Below are 26,422 nucleotides of genomic sequence, written 5' to 3' on the forward strand. Positions count from 1 at the left end.
CATCATTAGTCATCAGGAAAATGCAAATTAAAATTTCAATGATATCACTACACATCTATCAGAATGGCTAAAATGAAAAAAAAATAGTGAAAGTACCAAATGTTTAGGACACAGACAAATTAGATCACTTGTACATCACTGGTGGGCATGTAAAAAATGGTACAGTCTCTCTGGAAAACAGTGTAACAGTTTGTTATAAAATTAAACACTCAACTACCACATGACCTAGCAACTGCACTCTTGAGCATCTATCCCAGAGAAATAAAAACTTATGTTCACATAAGACTCTGTACATAAACATTCATAGAAGCTTTACTCATAAGTAGCCCCAAACTGAGAACATCTAAGATGTACTATAACAGGTGAATGTGTAAGCAAATTGTAGTACATCCAAACCATGGAAAAGTACTGAGCAACTAAAAGGATCAAATCATTGATATTAATATTCATAGCAATTTAGATGAATCTCTGGGGAACTAAGCTGAATGATAAAAATCCAGCCCCGAAATTTTACATGCTATATGATTTCATTTTATATAGTATTATAAAATGGCAAAATTTTAGAAAGGGAGACTAGATTAGTGGTTGCCAAGAACTGGGGAGCAGCGATTAGGGGGATTAGAGGTGGGTGTGGCAATAAAAGGGGAATATGAGGAATTCTTGTGGTGATAGAATTATTCTGCATTTTTGACTATGGTTGTGGATATAAACTTGTTTATGACTAAACACACACACGCACAAGTAAAACTGGAAATTTGAACAAGACAGATTTTACTGATATTAATATCCCAGTTGTGATATAGTACTACAGTTTTGTAAGATGTTACCACTGGCGAAAACTAGGTAACAAGAAATAGGAACTCTACATTATTTCTTTATTACCTATATTATTTCTTATGTTATATGTGAATCCACAATTACCTCAGTAAAAATTTCATTAGTGTAAAAGACTAAGCCACACAAATAAGATTTTGAGTCCCAACTTCTTCTAGAAGTGCCTGCTGATTAGGCACATAATATGACCCCAAATTTTTGTGAGGCAACAAACTGCTTTAACAAATTTATTCTCACTGCTTAGGATGGTTGGCCATCTTTTCAGCTTCCAATATGGGTTTCTTCACTGCTGTACGATTGCTAAGCCAAAGGCACATTTAAAGGTTTTTAGTTACTGTAGTATATACTAGGTTAGGCTGCTGTTTAAAAGCAAACTTGAAATCTCAGGAGCTTAACCTAATTAAGGTTTATTTCTCATTCAAAAAGAAGGAGGTAGGAAGAGGAAGAGAGGTGGAGGGAGAGAGGAAGAAAGAGGGAAGGAGGGAGAAAAAGAGAGAGAGAACACTATCCTCCTACTTGTCATTGGTACTTTTAAGAAGATTCCCAGGTTATTGAAACTAAAGTAACACTCAGAATAAACACACTTGAATTCTTAGTGCTAACTATGGCCTGATGGAAAGAAGAGTGTTTATAGGGACGTACAAAGCTCTCAACTCTGCCATGAGTTGATCTTATCATCTTGATCTTATCATTGATACATTAAGGTGATGATGATAACACAGTCTGCTTGTATATAGCACTACTGCTTACTCAAAATTAATAAAAAATATGTTTCAAGGAAAGGAATAAAAACAAAAGATGGTAAAGGTATTGTGAATTCTTGGAGGCCAGGGTGGGAGAAAGATAGTAGAATTATTACACTTGAAGTGGTCCTCAGACCTGTTGAAATGTTATTTAATCTTCAAGTCTCACTTCAAATTCTAGCTCTTCTAGGAAACCAACAGAAGATAGGTTTCTCTTTCTTTACTGACCCCACACTTGCACTTTGAAACTTTTCAAGGCAGAGATGCATGCCATTGATATTTATATCTCCTACACCGATTTAAGAGAACACCTTGACACATAGTAGGTGCTTTGTATTGAGAATCACTACTCTGTGGTTTTGACTTGCATCTAAAAGAACACGTTCCATTATACAGCACTTGAGCAAAATGCCTAAGCATATTACCTTATTTGGTTCCCACAATAGCTTAGGATGAAGAGAATAACTAAAAACTCCAGAATACTCAGTGGCTTCCCAAAAGCCAAAAGTAATGAAAATTGGTAACAGGACTCATATCTTCAGACTCCCATCTAATAATGCTTTATCTATTACAATGCATCTGTATGTCAAATGCTATGAAAATTTTAAATAAAATGTACTAACTGGCACCACAACATAACATTATTTGTTATTCCTTCACATAGTGAAGTGCTCAAAATAGGGCAGTCCTATCTAAACTCCAACTGGGGAAATTTCATTGGTGAAATACTATCAGTCCACTTTATAGATAAAGTACTATATAGATAAAGTACCTCATAGATGAGGTAGCCATAGAGTGTGGGCCCCTAAACTGCATTATAGCAAGGCTCCAGTATATTTATAGTTTTTAGTCACTAACGGGAAGAAAATTGCTTTGGACAAAAATCTGTATATCTCACAAACAATATAAATTCTACTATTTGGGAGTGATTTAAATGATGTTACATATAATTCATCTGGGGAAACGCTCCAGCTTGAGGAAATTCACTTGGGCACAAAATGTACACAAGGAGGATTAGTGGAAATCTAATTTTGCAGATGTATTGAGTGCATTTCAAATCTGGATTTACATATAGAAAAGAAGTTTGGGAAGAGGAGCTCTGAGAATGTTAACCATCATGCATTCTTTGCTAACAGGAGCTAAAGACTTGATCATTTTTAATCTTAGTACTCTAATCTAACCTACAAGAAATTCTTCAGGATCAAGGAGAAATCGTGTGACAATAAATCTATTTTGTCTGTAATGGGGAACAGAGATGAGTGGGTAGCTCATTAAACAATGGAAAGATATAAAATACCTTTCAATTAATAGGCAATGGGAACAGGCAAGTAAGTAGCTGTCTGTTGAGCTTAAAGAGACCTTTAAAATGAGTCTTTGTGTTGTTGCCACATCTCTGACAGATCAAGAGCTTTCACCTCTGAAGTATCTGAAGTGGAACATTATACTCCAGAACACAAGAGATGATCTCATCGATCAACCAATGTGTCACAAAGATTTCCCAAGGAATTTCAGAAAAAGAGGTAAAAGAAACCAGCTCAGTCTGTAAATCAGATTCTGCTCTAGAAGATGAAATAGGAAAAAGACACTTTGATTGAAATTCAAAGGTGTCTTTTGGTATCTCAGCATTAGATACGCTTCAGATATGAAAGGGCTAAAAGTAATTAATAAAAATTTTTTTAACCATTTCTTATCTGGGCCAAAGCTTCTTTAAAAATACAGCACGGTAACTATAGTTAATGTGTGTATGCATGAGTGCTCAGTCACATCCAACTCTGCGAGCCCATGGTCTGTAGCCCACCAGGCTTCTCTGTTCATGGGATTTTCCAGGCAAGAATACTGGAATGCGTTGCCATTTCCTTCTCCAGGATAGTTACTAATACTGTATTGCATATTTGAAAGTCGCTAAGAGAGTAGATCTTAAAAGTTTTCATCTCAAGAAAAAAATGTTTTGGTAATTATGTAAGGAGACGGATGTTAACTAGACGTCGTGGTGATCATTTGGTAATGTGTACAAATATTGAATCATGTGGTACATCTGAAACTAATATAATGCTCCATGTCAAATATACCTCAGTTTTTTAAAAAAGATAAAAACATGCCCTGACCTGAAAAATCCAATTTAAAATAATCTCTCAAACAATAACTGCTAACACTGGGTAAAAGTGAAGTATGATTATGACATATCACAAAAAGCTGCTTCTCTAAAATGATCCTGAGGGTATTTTATGCAAGTTAGTAGAATCATGCTAGATGACCAAATATGTTTTATGTCAAAAATAAATAATTAAGGTGTTCACAGATCAGTGCTAATAAACTATATTGGAGAAATATCACAAAACTCATGGCATTTTAGTTACTCTAAGGATTCTTCTCTTTCTGTCATAAATAGTAATCTAAATGTTGTGAGCAACTATTAAATAATTATGGGGTAATCCATGAGAGACTACAATGATTATGGGTAAAATATGTTTTAGTCACTTATTATCATCATAAAGCTCTGGGACACTTCATGAAAGAAGCAAATGCCATCAAAATACTCAAGGAACTTTCAAATAATGACAAGCATAAGATTTTCCACTGCCTGTCTCTTTATTATGGTGTTTGATAAATATTAACAGACAAGACAAGGTTGATTAAATGAAGAAATACAAAACACCTAACCTTCAGCCCTACCTCCCTGCTCTAAAAGAAGTAGCTTCATACATTTAAAATGAATAACAAGTTGGCTCAGATTGATTGCCAACCCTGTCATAAGTGGTCCCAGCAGAGCTGGAGCTGCTGCAGTTTCAGTGACTGCCAATTGAGAAGACAGATGTGTGACTGCAGCACTGCCATCAAGCCAATCTTGAAATAATGACATAAGTTTGCACAAAGAGAAAGACAAGAGAGGGAACCAGTATTTGACTATAGTTACTATTAATTTTCAGTTAGCTATATTAATCATGGGGAAAAGAGACATAGAAAATGTTTCTAAAATAGATAAATATAAAATTTGAAAAAATTGGAAGAAAAGTTATGACAAAACCAGACAGTGTATTAAAACGCAGAGACATCCCTTTGCTGACAAAGGTCCATCTAGTCAAATCTATGGTTTTTCCAGTAGTCCTGTACGATCTGAGAGTTGAACCATAAAGAAGGCTGAGTGCTGAAGAATTGAAGCTTTCAAACTATGGTGCTGGAGAAGACTCTTTAGAGTCTCCTGGATGGCAAGGAAATCAAACCAGTCAAACCTAAAGGAAATCAACCCTGAATATTCAGTGGAAGGACTGATGCTAAAGCTGAACCTCCAATACTCTGGCCACCTGATGAGAAGAGCCAACTCATTGGAAAAGACCCTGATGCTGGGAAAGATTGAGGGCAAGAGGAGAAGGGGACGACAGAGGACAAAATGATTGGATGGCATCACCGACTCAATGGGCATGAGTTAGAGCAAATTCCAGGAGATAGTGAAGGACAGGGAAGCCTGGCATGCTGCAGTTCATGTGGTTGCAAAGAGTCAGACACTACTTTGCAACTGAACAACAATAGCAGCATATATGTTCAGTGTGCTCAGTCACTCAGTTGTGTCCGACTATTTGCGTCTCATAGACTGTAGCCTGCCAGGCTCCTCTGTCCATGGGATTTTCCAGGCAAGAATACTGGAGTGGGTGCCATTTCCTCATCCAAAGGATCTTCCTGACCCAGGGATCAAACTTGCGTCACCTGTGTCTTCTGCACTGAGCAGGTGGGTTCTTTACCACTGAGCCACCTGGGAAGCCACTCTCTCACTCAAAACTCTTATACTTACCTCTTCCTGGTTTGGTTCCATCAGTGAAGTTCTATGTAATTTAGAGGAAGAAAGGGGCCTAGTTCTCTACTTACTCATGGATATTGAAAAGTTGACTGGACAGTATAATATTTTAACATATATAAAGTGTAATGTGTGATTTTCAAATCACTTTTAAAGATAAGCTGATTTTTAAGTTAAATATATAGCACAACAGTTATGTTTCATAGCAGGAAAAAATTCTGTACTGTCATTAAAGATACCAAATCATAAAAATATTTCCCAGAAATGTTTCAATATAGATTTCAGCTTTAAAATATTTTTTTAGAAAAAACTGCCAGTTAGAGATTTCTCTTTACAATTTTTAAAATTTCTAATTTAATTTTATTTTTTTACTTTACAATATTGTATTGGTTTTGCCATATATCAAAATGAATCCGCCACAGGTATACATGTGTTCCCCATCCTGAATCCTCCTCCCACCTCCCTCCCCATACCATCCCTCTGGGTTGTCCCAGTGCACCAGCCCCAAGCATCCAGTATTGTGCATCAAACCTGGACTGGCGACTCGTTTCATATATGATATTATACATGTTTCAATGCCATTCTCCCAAATCATCCCACCCTCTCCCTCTCCCACAGAGTCCAAAAGACTGTTCTATACATCAGTGTCTCTTTTGCTGTCTCGTATACAGGGTTATTGTCACCATCTTTCTAAATTCCATTAAAATTTCTATTGTTAAAATAACATATGTTTTGGGTTTTAAAAAAACTGTTATTTGGATGTGAATAAAGAGATTCATTGAAAAGTTTAACCTTAAAATTTCTCAGTCCACAGACCATTTCAGCAGACATGATGCCATTAATTATTAAGAAGGAAAATAAACCACCACCACCAAAAAAAAAAAAAAACCCTCTTAGCATAATTAAATCCTGCCACTCTCCATTCCCTGATCAAGTCTTTTCCTGATATGATTCATTTTGATATTTGGCAAAACTAATACAATTATGTAAAGTTTAAAAATAAAATAAAATTGGAAAAAAAAAAAAAAAAAGAAAAAGAAAGGTTTCTTGTGGGAACAGAAAAAAGGGTCCCACAGTATCAAGAATCTCTAGGCTTTTTCCCATTATCATGGCCTCTCCATCTCATTTGAGAACCTGTATGAGCTCTCGTTGCCTCTTCAGCTCAACTCAATTTTAGCAGAAAAGTAACTCCAAGTAATCGTTACTCTCTATTGTCTTACCTTTTTACTGTGTTGACTGAAGCTTTACCCAGACCACTAGAATTTACATCCTACCCAAGTACTACCATTATATTTTGAAAACCCATGTCCTCTACTGTTAAGTAAATGATTGGGATTTGTTTTTATATCCAGTGATGCCCACATTAGAATTGTTTTAAGAGCATACCAGTAGAAAGAATACTATTCTGATTATTATTCTGGTCTGAGCTCTGCCACTAATTAACTGTGTGTTCTTAGGGAAGTCGTTTAACCTCTCTGAACCACATTACCTTCATTTACATAATACAGTACATTCTTGGTAGCACTAACAACCTTAATTTTATTAGTAGGAAAACAGTGGCTGAGAGCCTTGAGATTTCATTTATGACAAAGAGGATCCCAGCCAAGAGAAAAAAAAATCATTATAATCTTTCTTTACCTAATTACATTTTGACATCCCCCCAACTCTATCCAAGCATTGTTCACTGTAGGAAAATATGCAACAGACAGGAATACAACTGAGTCAAACTTTGTGTGATCTCATTCCTCAGTGTTCTCTAGCCACCAACAGGCTTCCACATCACAGCTGTTCTTAACCACTTCTCTAGGTAAGTGGTTTTCAATGATAATGTGTGGAACTGACTTCTCTAGACTCAATTTAATAGCTACCTTTTGAACCATATGACCCTTTTTGTCTTTCTCCCCCAACCCATCTCCACCCACAGCAAACTCTGACAACCAGTTCTGCCGCTATCATTTACCGACCACCAATCATAGAACAGGCACTGCTTAAGGAAACGTCAATGTTGCTTCTTTTAATCCTTACAAAAGCCCTAAAAGGTAAATATTACTCATTTTTAAAATGAGGAAACGGACTCAGAGAAACTGAGTTACAATTAAGGTCACACAACTTTTAAGTGGTAATACCTTGACTTGAGGGCTTCCAGGTGGCATAGTGGTAAAGAATCTGCCTACCAATGCAGGAGATGCAAGAGATGGGGGTTCAATCCCTGGGTTGGGAAGATTCCCCTGGAGTAGGAAATAGCAACCCATTTCAGTATTCTTGCCTGGAAAATCTCATGGACAGAGGAGCCCGGCAGGTTACAGTCCATAGGGTCACAAAGAGCTGGACACGACTGAGAATGCACACACACACATCCCTTGACTTGAATCCATATCTATCTGATTCAGAAACCTCTCCCCATCAGGTAATTAATACTAAAGCGAAAATCGCTCAGTCGTATCCTACTCTTTGCGACCCCATGGACTGTACACTCCATGGAATTCTCCAGGCCAGAATACTGGAGTGGGTAGCCTTTCCCTTCTCTGGTGGATCTTCCCAACCCAGGGATTGAACCCAGGTCTCCACATTGCAGGTGGATTCTTTACCAGCTGAACCACAAACTAAAGCAATATAGAATTTAACCTCCCTCTGATGATTCAAACCATAGTTTAGAATAAAATAGGACATTTTTTCTTTTAACACAGGAAAGAAGGAAGTAAACATGGATGATGATGATATAGGTATATTTGGAAGGGAAAGAAACAGAAGTTCATGGTTGATGACCTCTAGTAATGCAGAGAATGAGGAATATATAAAGCCAAAGAAGATCTGTATTATTTTCATACCACATCTTTAAAAATAGTTAACTAGCTATTTATTTTACCAATAGTAAATTGGTTAACTAGCTCCCATTTGTCTCAATTACTGACATCTCAATATATTCCATATTTAGGCAAAGGTCTATGACAATCATTTCCAACCAGTTTTTATTTTAAATCTATTGAAAAGCTGAGAGAGTAGTAAAAGTCACAAATTTAAATACCTTTTCCCTAGGTTAACCCACTGTTACCATTTTGCCACAAATTTCTCCATCTTTTTCTCTTCACAAATGATTTTGGTTGAACCACTTGAAATAAAATTAGCATGCAGCTAATTTTATTCTCTAAATGTAGCATGCAGCTTCTAAGAGTAAAAATATTTTCTTGCATAACCATAATAACATACATAGGAAAATAAAAAATCCCTTAATATTTAATGTGCAGTTCATACTCAGTTTCCCTAAATGTTCTAAATAATGTCTTCTTGGCTTTGATCCAGTATCTAATCAAAGTTAACATGGTAGACTTGATTGTTATATCTCTTTTAATCTATAACAATCCCCTTAATTTTTTTTTGTTTTGAATTTTCTAGATACCCATGACTGATTTTTCAAGAGTTGAAGTCAATTATCTTTCAGAATATATTATCCATAGAATGTCTGATTATCTTCTTATCATTAGATTCAGGTTAAACATTTTTAATAAGAATATTACATATGGGATATTATGCACTTCTCACGTCAGATCAAGACGCACACAATGTCAATTCATTGCAATACTAGTGATATTAAATTTGATCACTTGATGAAAGTGGTACTTGTCAGATAGCACTGTTGCAAAGGTACATTTTCTCCTTTGTAATTTTTAAATAATGGGTAGAGTTTTAGCATTACTAAGTGGTTTTAGCATTCCTCGATGACCCTTGCCAGAATCAATCGATAAGCCAGGGCTACAAAATGGTAACTTTCTCATTAAATTGTACAATTAAAATGACTGCATATAAATTGAGTATATAAACTATACCTAAATAAAGTTAAAAATCACTCAGTAACTTGTAATCCATATTTGATCCATTTCCTATCTGTATATATATATATATTTTTGGCCAAGAAATGACTGACAGTTTAAATATAAATGAGGTAGGGTATTCAACATCATGGAAACCTTAATGAAAGTATTCGTTTGAAAATGTTTTAAATGGTCGTTCTCTATTTCTTCTACAATTATTAGCTGTACAATCATTCCTTCTATAATTATTAGCTTCCATGCTTCTATAAAGATTCTTCACTGCATCTCCCATTTCTCTCTCTGTCTCTGTCTTTTTGGGAATTTCACTGTAGTCTCATGAGGTTTTTCTCCTTCAGTGTATTATAATACATCACTGCCATTATTCTTTTTTAATGTTGAAACCTGATTTGGCCAGTAGAAGCCCATTAAAGCACCATCTCGTGTCCTGACTATCTCATTAGTTTTTGAATAATCTTTGTTTTCTGGCATAAAAAGTGCCAAACTCATCCTGTAGTTTCCCTGTGTAAGACCTGAGATCAGATATTTCTTTAAGAAGCCTTGGTTCATTTTAATGGTAATGGTATCTAGAAACCAAGATCAAGGTGCTAGATGTGTTCGCTGCTATCAGGGTATATCATTGTTTCTTGGCCCTTTCCATGTATAGAAAAAGGGAACAGTAATTCATACTGATGTTTGCAATTCAAATTTATAACAAAATATGGAAGAAAAATATCTTATTTCTGCTTTATCTTTTAGTGAAAATCTTGGTTTCTATTATTAATAAATGTGTGCATTTGCTTTCTACTATATTTATAATGATGGGCTTCCCAGGAGGTGCTACCAGCCTGCCAATGCTAGAGATGTAAGAGATGTAGGTTTGATCCCGTTCGGGAAGATCCCCTGGAGGAGGGTATGGCAATCCACTCCAGTATTCTTGCCTGGAGAATCCCATGGATAAAGGAGCCAGGTGGGCTACAGTCCATAGGGTTTCAAAGAGTGGGACACGACTGAAGTGACTTAGCAAGCATACACATATGTAATATATAGCATCATCCTGAAACTAATGATAAACTTATTAAGAAAGCTTAAGATTTCTTTGTAGTTCTTTTTATCATTAAGATTACATCCTAGTAAGGATGCACGATCAAAAACACAATGTACAAAAGTTATCTGAACTGCATATTTATGTTATAAATTAGTTACACAGGTTTGTTTGGTTTCATTTTGTATTCAGTTTTAGCATTTGTCTTTCTTCCCATTATTTTTGGTTTAATTTTAATTTTTGAATATTTAAACTTTTACATGGTCCAGAAGCCAAAACTGTATAAAAAGGCATACCCAGAAAAGTCCTGTTTCCATTCCTACCTTCTCCACTCCATTCCTAAACACCCCCTACTTTCATTAGTTTCTAGTTTATCCTTCCTATATTTCATTTTATAAAAATAAGCAATTACAGTTCCTCAGAATTAATACAGACATAACACGTGTTAAATAGTACTCTTACAACTGAGCTCTTATTTGAGTGTGGTCATGGTGCACAAAATCTGACTTGTATCACATTTTCTACTTACAGATAACTTGGGGTACAAATAAACTCCCACCTGAAGTATGATTAATCCACTGTAGAAAGTCCAAATGAACATTCAGAATTCTGCAGATCCACTGGAGCTAAAAACACACAGGAACGCATTTGAATAAGTTCTAATGAGGTGGATGAAACTGGAGCCTATTATACAGAGTGAAGTAAGTCAGAAAGAAAAACACCAATACAGTATACTAATGCTTATATATGGAATTTAGAAAGATGGTAATGATAACCCTGTATGCAAGACAGCAAAAGAGACACAGATGTAAAGAACAGTCTTTTGGACTCTGTGGGAAAAGGCGAGGGTGGGATGATTTAAGAGGGTAGTGTTGAAACATATACATTATCATATGTGAAGCAGATCGCCAGTCCAGGTGCAATGCATGAGACAGGGTGCTCAGGGCTGGTGTGCTGGGATGACCCTGGGGGATGAGATGGGGAGGGAGGTGGGAGGGGGTTCTGGATGGGGAACACATGTGCACCCATGGCTGATTCATGTTGATGTATGGCAAAAACCACTACAATATTGTAAACTAATTAGCTTCCAATTGAAATAAATAAATTTATATTAAAATAAAATAAAATTTTGAATAACCAAAAAATAAAATAAAATAAAAAACTGTTCTGTAAAGCAATTATCTTTCAACTAAAAATTAAATTTAAAAAACTGGAAAAACAAACAAACACACAAAAAAGCCACAAAGGATTCTTAGATTATGATTATTCTGATATGGTAAACAAAAAATAAACATAAAAAATGAAATTAGGGAAGTTATTTACATTTCTTCTGATAAGAAATTTACTGAGAATATGCTAAGTATTAATTGCATGGGTTTTTTTGCTATTTTATATTTGTAATGTTCATATATTAGTTCAACCTATTTCAACTGTCAAGAATTCAATTCCTATAATTCAGTAAAAAAAAAACACCTAACTTCTATAGTACAAAAATAAGTAAAGAACATTAAGAGACATTTGACAGAACAAGAAATTCATATAAAACTTTTAAAATATGACCTTTTATCAACCAAACTAACTTTTTAAATTGAGGTATAATTGATACATATAACATTATATTAGTTTCAGGTGTATACAATAATGATCTGATATTCATATATATTATGGAATGACTACCACATTAAGTCTAGTTAACATTCACCATACAGTTACAAAAAATTTTTTTCTTGTGATAAGGACTTTCCCAATCTATTCTTTTAGGAATTTTCAAATATGTAATATAGTATTATTAACTGTAGCTACCATGGTTTTTTCATTTTGTAACTAGAAGTTTGTACCTTTTGACTCCCTTCAGCCATTTTGCCCACCACTCACCTCCATCCTCTGGCAATCACCAATCTGTTCTGGGTATTTATGAGCTTGGTTTCAGTTCAGTTCAGTCGCTCAGTTGTGTCCGACTCTTTGCGACCCCATGAATCGCAGCACGCCAGGCCTCCCTGTCCATCACCAACTCCCGGAGTTCACTCAGACTCATGTCCATCGAGTCAGTGATGCCATCCAGCCATCTCATCCTCTGTCGTCCCCTTCTCCTCCTGCCCCCAATCCCTCCCAGCATCAGAGTCTCTTCCAATGAATCAACTCTTCACATGAGGTGGCCAAAGTACTGGAGTTTCAGCTTTAGTATCATTCCTTCCAAAGAACACCCAGGGTTGATCTCCTTCAGAATGGACTGGTTGGATCTCCTTGCAGTCCAAGCTTGGTTTAGTTTTAGTTTTTTGTTTTCAAAAATTCCATATATAAGTGAGATAATATGGTATTTGTCTTTCTCTAACTGACTTATTTTACTTTGCATAATGCTCTCAAGGTCCATCCATGTTATCTCAAACAGCAAGATTCCCAAATCATCAATTTTTAATAAGTGGTAATATTCAGTTGTCAAGTGTGTGTGGAAAATAGGTACATTCATACACAGCCTATGATAATATAAATTGACCCAGCCCTTCAAAATGTAAATTTTTGCAATAGATATCAAAGTCTTATATATATATATATATATCAAACTATGATATATATCAAATAATATATATTATATATATATCAGAATTCTGATATATATATATGTGTGTATATATATCAAATATTTATATTTATAAATATATATCAAACCCTGAGCTATCAGGGTTTCCCTGGTAGCTCAGCTGGTAAAGAATCTGCCTGCAATGAAAGAGACCCTGGTTCGATTCCTGGGTTGAGAAGATCCTCTGGAGAAGGGACAGGCTATCTACTCCAGTATTCTTGGGCTTCCCTTGTGGCTCAGCTGGTAAAGAATCCGTCTGCAATGCAGGAGACCTAGATTCAATTCCTGGGTTGGGAAGATCCCCTGGACAAGGGTTAGGCTATCCACTCCCATATTCTGGCCTAGAGAATTCAGTCCATGGGGTCACAAAGAGTTGGACACGATTGAGTGACTTTCACATCAAAGTCTTACCTTTTAACTCAGTATACTCTACTTCTAGAAATCTGTCCAGAAGAAATAATGAGATCTAAACATACACCAGGTTAATTTCAAAATGGTAAAATTTTGCAACAATATCTCCATCAATAAAAAATAATTGAATATATTATGGTAAAGTCATCTCTAATGAAATATTATACAGTTATTATAACCATATTTTCAAAGAATGGTTAAAATTTGCGAAAAATACCATGAAAGAATATTAAATGAAGACAGAATCCAAAACTTTATATAGATGTGTTTCCAATACCATTTAAAAGAAAATAAGTATTTTTACCTGTATAGCAAAAATACTTGAAAGAAATATACTAATGTATTAGCAGAATACTGGTAACACAGGGGATTTAATTTTCTTTACAGATTCTCATATTTTCTAAGCTGAACACATTGAATAAGCATATGTATTTATTTTGTAACAAAAATACTAATCCTTTTAAAAATGTTAGAATAATTTTGACAAATAGACAAATATACTGGCAAAGTCCAGGATAATATGGAAAAACAAGGAGAAACGAAAATGTTACCACACTTAAGTGGTATGTAATAAAAATAACAGATTTAGTGTATATTAATATAACAAACAGAAATAAGATTTGTAGTAGGAACAATGAAATTTTATAAAAATCTATGGCTGAATATCATATACCATAATATAAACTTGTTTGATAAAAATTCCAGAAAGTAAGTGGTCTTTCCTATGTCCCCCTGAATATGGTAAAAATAAACAAGTAAATCCCATCACTGTGAATATTGTTGAACACACTTGCTATTTTTCTACCCTAGTGTATTGGCCTACAGTAATAAGGCTTTGTTGATCTGGTTATAATTAATTATCTACAAGAATTTTATTGGTCAGCAAATGTTTTCTCTGCTTCCTGTCCAATGATTTATGCTATCTGAGAAAAGAGATGAATTGTTGCTGATTTCTTGCTACTTTTGTCCTGCTATCAAGAAGCAATTATCCTTGCATTCACTCATCTTAAACATCTCAATCACTCTTGCCAGGAAAAACAGAAATGCAAGACTCAAATCATTTACTCCCTACTACTAAAACAAAATAAAACAATCCAAGGCTTAGTAGAGATAAAGAATAAGGATAGGATTACAGTTTCCTTTCACGTACTCTGTTTAGAACACTTATCTTACATTAATTCAAGATAGAGACAAGACATCAGCTCTGCCTTATGTCTAAATCTATATGTATTTATTTATGCATCAAAGTTCTATGACAAAACAATCTTGAATTTTGGAATCACAATGGTGATCTAATCTTTCACTAAAAAGAAGGTCTGTAATGTTAACTCTTGCAGGAAGATGGTAGCATGTGTAAACTCAGACTAATTTATATTTGTTTTTGTTCAATTTTAGATTCACTTGAAGTAGAGAATAGCAAATTTTTATAGTTGGAGGAAAATTCAAGATCATTTAGTCCACCCTTGACATTCTACAAAAGGGTCCAAGACTTAGATTAAGTGACTTAAATAAAATTCTAGTATTTTCTCAACTATACCATGCTGTCTCCTTCTAATTAAAAAAGCTAGTAAAATGTTATATAAACAACTGTCTGGGGGGGGCGGTCCTAAGATGGTGGAGGAACAGGATGGGGAGACCACTTTCTCACCCACAAATTCATCAAAAGAACATTTGAACACTGAGAAAATTCCACAAAACAACTTCTGAATGCTGGCAGAGGACATCAGGCACCCAGAAAAGCAGCCCATTGTCTTCGAAAGGAGGTAGGAAAAAATATAAAAGATAAAAAGGGAGACAAAAGAGGTAGGGATGGAACTCCGTCCCGGGAAGGGAGTCTTAAAAAAGAGAGAAGTTTCCAAACACCAGGAAACACTCTCACTGCCGAGTCTGTGGTGAGCCTTGGAACCACAGAGGGCAACACAACTGAGAGGAAAAATAAATAAATAATTAAACCCCACAGATTACGTGCCCAACGGTAACTCCCCCAGTGGAGAAGCAGCGCAGACGCCTGCACCCGCCACTAGCAAGTGGGGGCTGGGCAGGGAGGCGAGGGCTGCATTGCTTAGAATAAGGACCGGGCCTGAATGCCCCGAGGGCAATCTGAGGGAACTAACTTGGGCTAGCAAACCAGACTGTGGGATAGCTACCACATGAAAATACCTAACCTAAGACACCACCAGACCCGGTCACAGAACAAAGGACTGACTAGAGCTACGAGAAAAGCCATAACCTAAGATACCGTCAGGCCCGCTCACAGAACAAAGGACTGAGCAGAGCTAGCCGCCTGCAGACCGGCCTATCCCCCTCTGGTGACAGGCAGGCGAGGGCAGCCAGAGCCGGAAGGGGGCAACTGAGGCCCCAGAGATGCATTATCTACCAAACTGCAAGCAGGCTTCATTGCTAACTAAGACTTCTTGGAATTCTGGACGGTCAACATCCGCCTGAGAAGGTGTGTCAGTTGTACACCCAGAAAACTGAGCGGCAGGGACAGGGGAGGTGATAAGTCACAGTGACCGTGCTCAGCAAACACCTGGTCACCTGAGCTGCTTGGATCTGGGAAGGGCACAAAACGCAGGCCCAACTGAGTTTGCCCCTCTGAGGACCACCCGAGTACCTGAACCTGAGCAGCTTAGACCTGGGAAGTGCATACAACCCAGGGCCGGCCTCGGACAGTTCCCGGCAGAGCAACCTAGAGCCTAAGCAGTGTAGACAGGGAAAGCACACACGCCTTGAGTGGGGGAAAACCCAGTGTGGCCAAGACACTGCAAGCATGCACCAGTGTTATTTGTTTGCAGCGTCCCTCCCTCCCCACAGCACGACTGAACAAGTGAGCCTAAAAAAGTGTCCACCACTGCCCCCTTGAGTCAGGGTAGAAATTAGACACTGAAGAGACCAGCAAACAGAAGAAGCTAAAACAGAGGGACCCTCCTTGGAAGTGACAGGTGCAATAGATTAAAACCCTGTAGATAGTACCGACTACATAGGAAGGGGCCTATAGATCTTGAGAAATATAAACCAGATCAAGGAACTATCTGAAAATGAACTGACTCCACACTGTCCACAACACCAGAAAAAGTCCTACATATATTTTTACTATTTTTCCTATCATTCTTTAATTTTTATTTTTTAAATTTTTTAATTTTAAGTCCTCTATTACTCCTTTAATTTTCATTTTTATAACCTACTGTTACTTTGCAAAAAAAAAGAGACCCTATTTTTTAAAGCAATCTTCATATATATATATTATAGTTCTTGTGACTTTATTATTTTTTTTGTTGTTAATATTGTATTTTTGAAAATCCAACTTCTACTCTAGACTTTTAATCTTGGCTTTTTGGTATTTCGGATCAATTTTGTACCTTTAAGAACCCAATCTTCAGTACCCATTTTTACTTGGGAGTGAGATTACTGGCTTGAATGCTCTCTCCCCCTTTGGACTCTCCTTTTTCTCCACCAGGTTGCCTCTATCTCCTCCCTCCCTCTTCTCTTCTCTACCCAACTCTGTGAATCTCTACCCAACTCTGTGAATCTCTTTGTGTGTTACAGATGGTAGAGAACACTTAGGGAACTTATTACTGGCTGGATCTGTCTCTCTCCTTTTGATTCCCCCCTTTATCCTCCTGGCCACCTCTGTCTCCTTCCTCCCTCTTCTCTTCTCTGTGTAACTCTGTGAACATCTCTGAGTGGTCCAGACTGTGGAGTGCACATAAGGAAGTGATTACTGGCTACCTTGCTCTCTCCTCTTTTGATTTCACCTCATCTCATCCTGGTCATCTCTATCTCCCTCCTCCCTCTTCTCTTCTCCATGTAACCCTGTGAACCTCTCTGTGTGTCCCTCACTGTGGAGAAACTTTTCATCTTTAACCTAGACGTTTTATCAATGGTGCTGTATAGATGGAGAAGTCTTGAGGCTACTGTAAAAATAAGACTGAAAACCAGAAGCAGGAGGCTTAAATCCAAATCCTGAGAACACCAGAGAACTCCTGATTCCAGGGAACATTAATCGACAGGAGCTCATCAAACGCCTCCATACCTACACTGAAACCAAGCACCACCCAAGGGCCAACAAGTTCCAGAACAAGACTTACCACACAAATTCTCCAGCAACACAGGAACACAGCCTTGAGCTTCAATATACAGGCTTCCCAAAGTCACTCCAAACCCACTGACATCTCATAACTCATTACTGGACATGTCATTTCACTCCAGAGAGAAGAAATCCAGCTCCATCCACCAGAACACTGACACAAGCTTCCCTAACCAGGAAACCTTGACAAGCCACCCATACAAACCCACCCACAGCAAGGAAATTCCACAATAAAGAACTCCACAAACTTCCAGAATACAGAAAGGCCACCCCAAACTCAGCAATATAAGTAAGATGAAGAGACAGAGGAATACCCAGCAGGTAAAGGAAAAGGATAAATGCCCACCAAACCCAACAAAAGAGGAAGAAATAGGGAATCTACCTAATAAAGAATTCCAAATAACAATAGTGAAAATGATCCAAAATCTTGAAACCAAAATGGAATCACAGATAAATAGCCTAGAGACAAGGATTGAGAAGATGCAAGAAAAGTTTAACAAGGACATAGAAGAAATAAAAAAGAGTCAATATATAATGAATAATGCAATAAATGAGATAAAAAACACTCTGGAGGCAACAAATAGTAGAATAATGGAGGCAGAAGAGAGGATTAGTGAAGTAGAAGATAGAATGTTAGAAATAAATGAATCAGAAAAGAAAAAAGAAAAACAAATGAAAAGAAATGAGGACAATCTCAGAGACCTCTGGGACAATGTTAAATGCCCCAACATTCGAATCATAGGAGTCCCAGAAGAAGAAGACAAAAAGAAAGACCATGAGAAAATACTTGAGGAGATAATAGTAGAAAACTTCCTTAAAATGGGGAAGGAAATTATCACCCAAGTCCAAGAAACCCAGAGAGTCCCAAACTGGATAAATCCAAGGCAAAACACCCCAAGACACATATTAATCAAATTAACAAAGATCAAACACAAAGAACAAATATTAAAAGCAGCAAGGGAAAAACAACAAATAACACAAGGGGATTCCCAAAAGGACAACAGCTAATCTTTCAATAGAAACTCTTCAAGCCAGAAGGGAATGGCAAGATATACTTAAAGTGATGAAAGAAAATAACCTATAGCCCAGATTACTGTACCCAGTAAGGATCTCATTCAAATATGAAGGAGAAATCAAAAGCTTTACAGACAAGCAAAAGCTGAGAGAATTCAGCACCACCAAACCAGCTCTCCAACAAATGCTAAAGGATCTCCTCTAGACAGGAAACACAGAAAGGGTGTATAAACTCGAACCCATTAAGTAAATGGCAATGGGATCATACTTATCAATAATTACCTTAAACATAAATGGGTTGAATGCCCCAACCAAAAGACAAAGACTGGCTGAATAGATACAAAACCAAGACAGCAAAAGAGACACAAATGTAAAGAACAGTCTTTTGGACTCTGTGGGAGAGGGAGAGGGTGGGATGATTTGGGAGAATGGCATTGAAACATGTATAATATCATATAAGAAACGAATCGCCAGTCCAGGTTTGATGCAGGATACAGGATGCTTGAGGCTGGTGCACTGGGATGACCCAGAGGGATGGTATGGGGAGGGAGATGGGAGGGGGTTCAGGACTGGGAACACGTGTACACCCATGGTGGATTCATGTTGATGTATGGCAAAACGAATACAATATTGTAAAGTAATTAGCCTCTAATTAAAATAAATAAATTTAAATTAAAAAAAAACCCCAAGACCCCTATATATGTTGTCTACAAGACACCCACCTCAAAACAAGGGACACATACAGACTGAAAGTGAAGGTCTGGAAAAAGATATTCCATGCAAATAGAGACCAAAAGAGAGCAGGAGTTTCAATACTCATATCAGATAAAATAGACTTTAAAACAAAGGCTGTGAAAAGAGACAAAGAAGGACACTACAAAATGATCGAAGGATCAATCCAAGAAGAAGATACAACAATTATAAATATATATGCACCCAACATAGAAGCACCGCAATATGTAAGGCAAATGCTAACAAGTATGAAAGGGGAAATTAACTATAACACAATATTAGTGGGAGACTTTAATACTTCACTCACACCTATGGATAAATCAACTAAACAGAAAATTAACAAGGAAACACAAACTAAATGATACAATAGACCAGTTAGACCTAATTGATAGCTATAGGACATTTCATCCCAAAACAATGAATTTCACCTTTTTCTCAAGCGCACACGGAACCTTCTCCAGGACAGATCAGATTCTGGGCCATAAATCTAGCCTTGGTAAATTCAAAAAAATAGAAATCATTCCAAGCATCTTTTCTGACCACAATGCAGTAAGATTAGGTCTCAATTACAGGAGAAAAACTGTTAAAAAATGCCAACATACGGAGGCTGAACAACGCGCTGCTGAATAACCAACAAATCACAGAAGAAATCAAAAAAGAAATCAAATTATGCATAGAAACGAATGAAAATGAAAACACACAACCCAAAACCTGTGGGACACTGTAAAAGCAGTGCTAAGGGGAAGGTTCATAGCAATACAGGCATACCTCAAGAAACAAGAAAAAAATCAAATAAATAACCTAACTCTACACCTAAAGCAACTAGAAAAAGAAGAAATGAAGAACCCCAGGGTTAGTAGAAGGAAAGAAATCTTAAAAATTAGGGCAGAAATAAATGCAAAAGAAACAAAAGCGAGCATAGCAAAAATCAACAGAGCCAGAAGCTGGTTCTTTGAGAGGATAAATAAAATTGACAAACCATTAGCCAGACTCATCAAGAAACAAAGGGAGAAAAATCAAATCAATAACATTAGAAATGAAAATGGAGAGATCACAACAGACAACACGGAAATACAAAGGATCATAAGAGACTACTATCAGCAATTATATGCCAATAAAACGGACAACTTGGAAGAAATGGACAAATTCTTAGAAAAGTACAGCTTTCTAAAGCTGAACCAGGAAGAAATAGAAAATATTAACAAACCCATCACAAGCACGGAAATTGAAACTGTAATCGGAAATCTTCCAGCAAACAAAAGCCCAGGTCCAGATGGCTTTGCAGCTGAATTACACCAAAAATTTAGAGAGGAGCTAACACCTATCCTACTCAAACTCTTCCAGAAAATTGCAGAGGAAGGTAAACTTTCAAACTCATTCTATGAGGCCCCCATCACCCTAATACCAAAACCAGACAAAGATGCCAGAAAGAGAGATAACTACAGGCCAATAACACTGATGAACATAGATGCAAAAATACTTAATAAAATTATTGCAAACAGAGTCCAACAACATATGAAAAATATCATACATCATGACGAAGTGGGCTTTATCTCAGGGATGCAAGGATTCTTCAATATCCGCAAATCAATCAATGTAATACACCACATTAACAAATTGAAAAATAAAAGCCATATGAGTATCTCAATAGATGCAGACAAAGCCTTTGACAAAATTCAACATCCATTTATGATAAAATCTCTCCAGAAATCAGGAATAGAAGGAACATACTTCAACATATTAAAAGCCATATATGACAAACCCACAACAAACATTATCCTCAATGGTGAAAAATTGAAAGCATTTCCCCTAAAGTCAGGAACAAGACATGGGTGCCCACTCTCACCATTTCTATTCAACATAGTTTTGGAAGTTTTGGCCACAGCAATCAGAGCTGAAAAAGAAATAAAAGGAATCCATATTGGAAAAGAAGAAGTAAAAACTCTCACTGTTCGGAGATGACATGATCTTCTATATAGAAAACCCTAAAGACTCCACCAGAAAATTACTAGAGGTAATCAATGAATTTAGTAAAGTTGCAGGATATAAAATCAACACACAGAAGTCCCTTGCATTCCTATACATTAATAGTGAGAAAATAAAGAAATTAAGGAAACAATTCCATTCACCATTGCAACGAAAAGAATAAAATACTTACGAATATATCTACCTAAAGAAACTAAAGACCTATATATAGAAAACTATAAAACACTGGTGAAAGAAATCAAAGAGGACACTAATAGATGGAGAAATATACCATGTTCATGGATTGGAAGAATCAATATAGTGAAAATGAGTATACTACCCTAAGCAATCTATAGATTCAATGCTGCTGCTGCTGCGAAGTCACTTCAGTCGTGTCTGACGCTGTGCTACCCCATAGACGGCAGCCCACCAGGCTCCCCCGACCCTGGGATTCTCCAGGCAAGAACACTGGAGTGGGTTGCCATTTCCTAGATTCAGCGCAATCCCTATCAAGCTACCAATGGTATTTTTCATAGAGCTAGAACAAACAATTTCACAATTTGTATGGAAATACAAAAAACCTTGAATAGCCAAAGCAATCTTGAGAAAGAAGAATGGAACTGGAGGAATCAACCTGCCTGACTTCAGGCTCTACTACAAGGCCACGGTCATCAAGACAGTATGGTACTGGCACAAAGACAGAAATATAGATCAATGGAACAAAATAGAAAGCCCAGAGATAAATCCACGCACCTATGGACACTTTATCTTTGACAAAGGAGTCAAGAATAAACAATGGAGAAAAGACAATCTCTTTAACAAGTGGCGCTGGGAAAACTGGTCAACCACTTGTAAAAGAATGAAATTAGAACACTTTCTAACACCATACACAAAAATAAACTCAAAATGGATTAAAGATCTAAATGTAAGACCAAAAACTATAAAACTCCTAGAGGAGAACATAGGCAAAACATTCTCCGACATACATCACAGCAGGATCCTCTATGACTCATCTCCCAGAATATTGGAAATAAAAGCAAAAATAAACAAATGGGACCTAATTAAACTTCAAAGCTTCTCCACAACAAAGGAAACTATAAGCAAGGTGAAAAGACAGCCTTCAGAATGGGAGAACATAATAGCAAATGAAGCAACTGACAAACAGCTAATCTCAAAAATATATAAGCAACTCCTGCAGCTCAATTCCAGAAAAATAAACGACCCAATCAAAAAATGGGCCACAGAACTAAACAGAGATTTCTCCAAAGAAGACATACAGATGGCTAACAAACATATGAAAAGGTGCTCAATACCACTCATTATCAGAGAAATGCAAATAAAATGCAAATGCAAATCAAAACCACAAAACCATTTCACGCCAGTCAGAATGGCTGCGATCCAAAAGTCTGCAAGCAATAAATGCTGGAGAGGGTGTGGAGAAAAGGGAACCCTCTTACACTGTTGGTGGGAATGCAAACTAGTACAGCCACTATGGAGAACAGTGTGGAGAGTCCTTAAAAAACTGGAAATAGAACTGCCTTATGACCCAGAAATCCCACTTCTGGGCATACACACCGAGGAAACCAGAATTGAAGGAGACATGTGTACCCCAATGTTCATCACAGTGCTGTTTATAATAGCCAGGACATGGAAGCAACCTAGATGTCCATCAGCAGATGAATGGATAAGAAAGCTGTAGTACATAGACACAATGGAGTATTACTCAGCCATTAAAAAGAATACATTTGAATCAGTTCTAATGAGGTGGATGAAACTGGAGCCTATTATACAGAGTGAAGTAAGCCAGAAAGAAAAACACCAATACAGTATACTAACACATATATATGGAATTTAGAAAGATGGTAATGATAACCCTGTATGCGACAGCAAAAGAGACACAGATATATAGAACAGTCTTATGGACTCTGTGGGAGAGGGCGAGGGTGGGATGATTTCGGAGAATGGCATTGAAACATGTATAATATCATATGTGAAATGAATCGCCAGTCCAGGTTTGATGCATGATACAGGATGCTCGAGGCTGGTGCACTGGGATGACCCAGAGGGATGGTTTGGGGAGGGAGGTGGGAGGGAGGTTCAGAATGGGGAACATGTGTACACCCGTGGTGGATTCATGTTGATGTATGGCAAAACAAATACAATATTGTAAAGTAATTAGCCTCCAATTAAAATAAATAAATTTGTATTCAAAAAAAGACAAAAAAAGAAAGTACAGCCTGAGCTCCCACAACAGGAGACTTCTCTTACCATTACTGTCATGGGGTGGGAGTGGGGAAAAGGGCTCCATGTAGCTACTAAGACAATAGGGAAAGGCAGAGGAAATAAGTTCTTTAATTAGAGTATAGATAAAGGAAAATAAATCAATCTTTTCTTACCACCAAATCAATTTAAAACATCTCAACTCTCTAACTGGAGCCTCGGCTGTATTTTCTCATGTTATAATAAATTTACATTATGAATTAACTAGGATTCCACAAGGCAGGTGGAAACCTAATAACTATACTTAAAATTTCTATGGAAAAATATACTGTAAGTCTTGAGTAGTTGACATTTTGAACTTTTAAAATATAAGCTAATTATAAATTAAGGATTGCCTGGATATACCTACAAGACTCAGAACATGTGTATGTATATATACACACATATACTCACAATTATATCAACATGTAGATGAATATGTAAAAGGGCAAATAAACTAGCTAATGAGTAAGTGAATAGAAAAATTAGAATAGAGACATACTTATTGGAAGAACAGAAAGAAAACCCTGAAAATTTTGGGAGACCATTAATTTTTTTACCCTCCTGGAAATAATCACAAAAAACTCACAACCTTTTTGTGCTCCTGAATATTTCCTGCTCCACTAACTACACCCAAAACTTCGCACCTCTGGAGGCATGTAAGGAACACTATAGAGGACAGGAGAAGGTGACTAGGTAAAGGAACAACAGAATGCTAATTTCATACTAAATTTTGGTTGTCTAAATAGATAAAGCAGTTAACACACCAGGTCAGTAGAGTCAGCAGGACTTTCAAATATATTCAGGTACTCAATGATGTCCTTGAGATCTTGGGTCATTTGTTTCATCTGAGCATCTACATTTTCTGCAAACTTGTAACTGAAAAGGAAGGTAAAATAAAGGGATTAACAAAAAAATGTTTTCTCCACTATGCACTGTTACTGACATACAAAGAATGATACTGCCAATTGAATTTGCCCTCGTTCCCCTATCTTCTCACTGTGTCTCCGTTACGACTAACAGCACATTTTTATGGATGTAACATTCACGACTATATTCTAAAAAGACTACATAGATGAAGGCTTTTATGCACTTTGCCATTTTTACAGTCACCCATTACCTCACCTATTAGATATCAGAATAAATCCATAGGTTACTTAGTTATATGAGAAGTTATTTTGGTGTTTAGTGATTTTAAGAAATGCTGAGATGTCTGCAACAATTTTGAATACATAAATTTTCAAAGTAAAATCTCATACAAATACATACCATCATCCAAGAAAAGATATTTTAAGAAATGAGACTCATAACAATCAAAGTCAGAAAAATCTGTTGAGTTCACAACAAGTCGATTATTTGGCTAAATTCTCAAGATTTCCATCCCAAGTATTTGTGTGTGTACACACACACAGTTAACCTAGTCAATGAATATGTTTATGAGAATTAAAGTGAGCAAAGGATTTTTCAATGTCTATCAGTTCAGTTTGGTTCAGTTCAGTTGCTCAGTCATATCTGACTCTTTGCAACCCCATAGACTGCAGCACACCAGGCCTCCCTGTCCATCACCAACTCCTGGAGTTTACCCAAACTCATGTCCATCGAGTCGGTGATGCCATCCAATCATCTTGTCCTCTGTCGTCCCCTTCTCTTCCCACCTTCAATCTTTCCCAGTATCAGGGTCTTTTCAAATGAGTCAGTACTTCCCATCGAGTGGCCAAAGTACTGGAGTTTCAGCTTCAGCATCAGTCCTTCCAATGAATATTCAGGACTGATTTCCTTTAGGATGGAATGGTTGGATCTCCTTGCAGTCCAAGGGACTCCCAAGAGTCTTCTCCAACACCATGGTTCAAAAGCATCAATTCTTCAGCACTCAGCTTTCCTTATAGTCTATCTCTCACATCCATACATGACTACTGGAAAAACCATAGTCTTGACTAGAGGGACCTTTGTCTATAAAGACTAAATAATTCAATTAAATTTATTTGTAACTACTGCCTTTCTGTCCCAAACTACTTATAGATAATTGGCTGCCTAGATTGTTGAAGATTCTAGTAAAGATTCCAATGCAATATAAATCTGACTACCTAAAAGCAATCAGAAAGAATATGCAGATCAGGAAGCAACGTTAGAACTGGACATCGAACAACAGACTGGTTCCAAATAGGAAAAGGAGTACGTCAAGGCTGTATATTGTCACCCTGCTTATTTAACTTCTATGCAGAGTACATCATGAGAAACGGTGGGCTGGATGAAGCACAAGCTGGAATCAAGATTGCCAGGAGAAATATCAATAACCTCAGATATGCAGATGACACCACCCTTATGGCAGAAAGTGAAGAGGAACTAAAAAGCCTCTTGATGAAAGTGAAAGAGGAGAGTGAAAAAGTTGGCTTCAAGCTCAACATTCAGAAAACGAAGATCATGGCATCTGGTCCCATCACTTCATGGCAAATAGATGGGGAAACAGTGCCAGACCTTATTTTTTTGGGCTCCAAAATCACTGCAAATGGTGACTGCAGCCATGAAATTAAAAGACACTTACTTATTGGAACAAAGTTATAACCAACCTAGATAGCATATTAAAAAGCAGAGACATTACTTTGCCAACAAAGGTCCATCTAGTCAAGGCTATGGTTTTTCAAGTGGGCATGCATGGATGTGAGAGTTGGGTTGTGAAGAAAGCTGAGCACCAAATAATTGATGCTTTTGAACTGTGGTGTTGGAGAAGACTCTTGAGAGTCCCTTGGACTGCAAGGAGATCCAACCAGTCCATTCTAAAGGAGATCAGTCCTGGGTGTTCATTGGAAGGACTGATGCTGAAGCTCAAATTCCAATACTTTGGTCATATGATGTGAAGAACCGACTCATTGGAAAAGACCCTGATTCTGGGAGGGATTAGGGGCAGGAGGAGAAGGGGACGACAGAGGATGAGATGGCTGGAGGGCATCACCAACTCGATGGACATGAGTTTGAGTGAACTCCGGGAGTTGGTGATGGACAGGGAGGCCTGGCGTGCTATGATTCATGGGGTCACAAAGAGTCGGACACGACTGAGCGACTGAACTGAATTGAAGTGAGTGTTTCTTCAACCTACAGGTAGGATCACATGGCTGAAAATGTAACTCTGTTTCCAAGAAAATGATAGAATGCATAGGATA

At 37.1% G+C, this 26,422-nt stretch overlaps 1 protein-coding gene across 6 annotated transcripts in view; it reads right to left on the minus strand.

Annotated features, from left to right (window-relative positions):
* The window catches only part of NUP62CL (nucleoporin 62 C-terminal like), a 102,769-nt gene that overhangs the window by 16,431 nt on the left and 59,916 nt on the right, over window positions 1-26,422 (minus strand). For 4 of the 6 annotated variants that reach the window (XR_011463205.1, XR_011463208.1, XR_011463206.1 and 1 more), the window contains 3 exons: window positions 24,032-24,143; window positions 12,094-13,052; window positions 10,778-10,844 (listed from right to left, as the gene is read on the minus strand). Coding sequence is in view for 2 of the 6 variants with exons in the window: in XM_070365864.1 (XP_070221965.1) it covers window positions 10,778-10,844; window positions 24,032-24,143 (179 nt within the window). In the remaining 4 variants the exon portion in view is untranslated. The remainder of the gene's footprint in view (window positions 1-10,777; window positions 10,845-12,093; window positions 13,053-24,031; window positions 24,144-26,422) is intronic. The other 2 variants (XM_070365864.1, XM_070365865.1) reach the window with 2 other exon arrangements.

The sequence above is a fragment of the Bos mutus genome, chromosome X, assembly GCF_027580195.1.
Source record: "Bos mutus isolate GX-2022 chromosome X, NWIPB_WYAK_1.1, whole genome shotgun sequence".
Lineage (NCBI taxonomy): Eukaryota > Metazoa > Chordata > Mammalia > Artiodactyla > Bovidae > Bos > Bos mutus.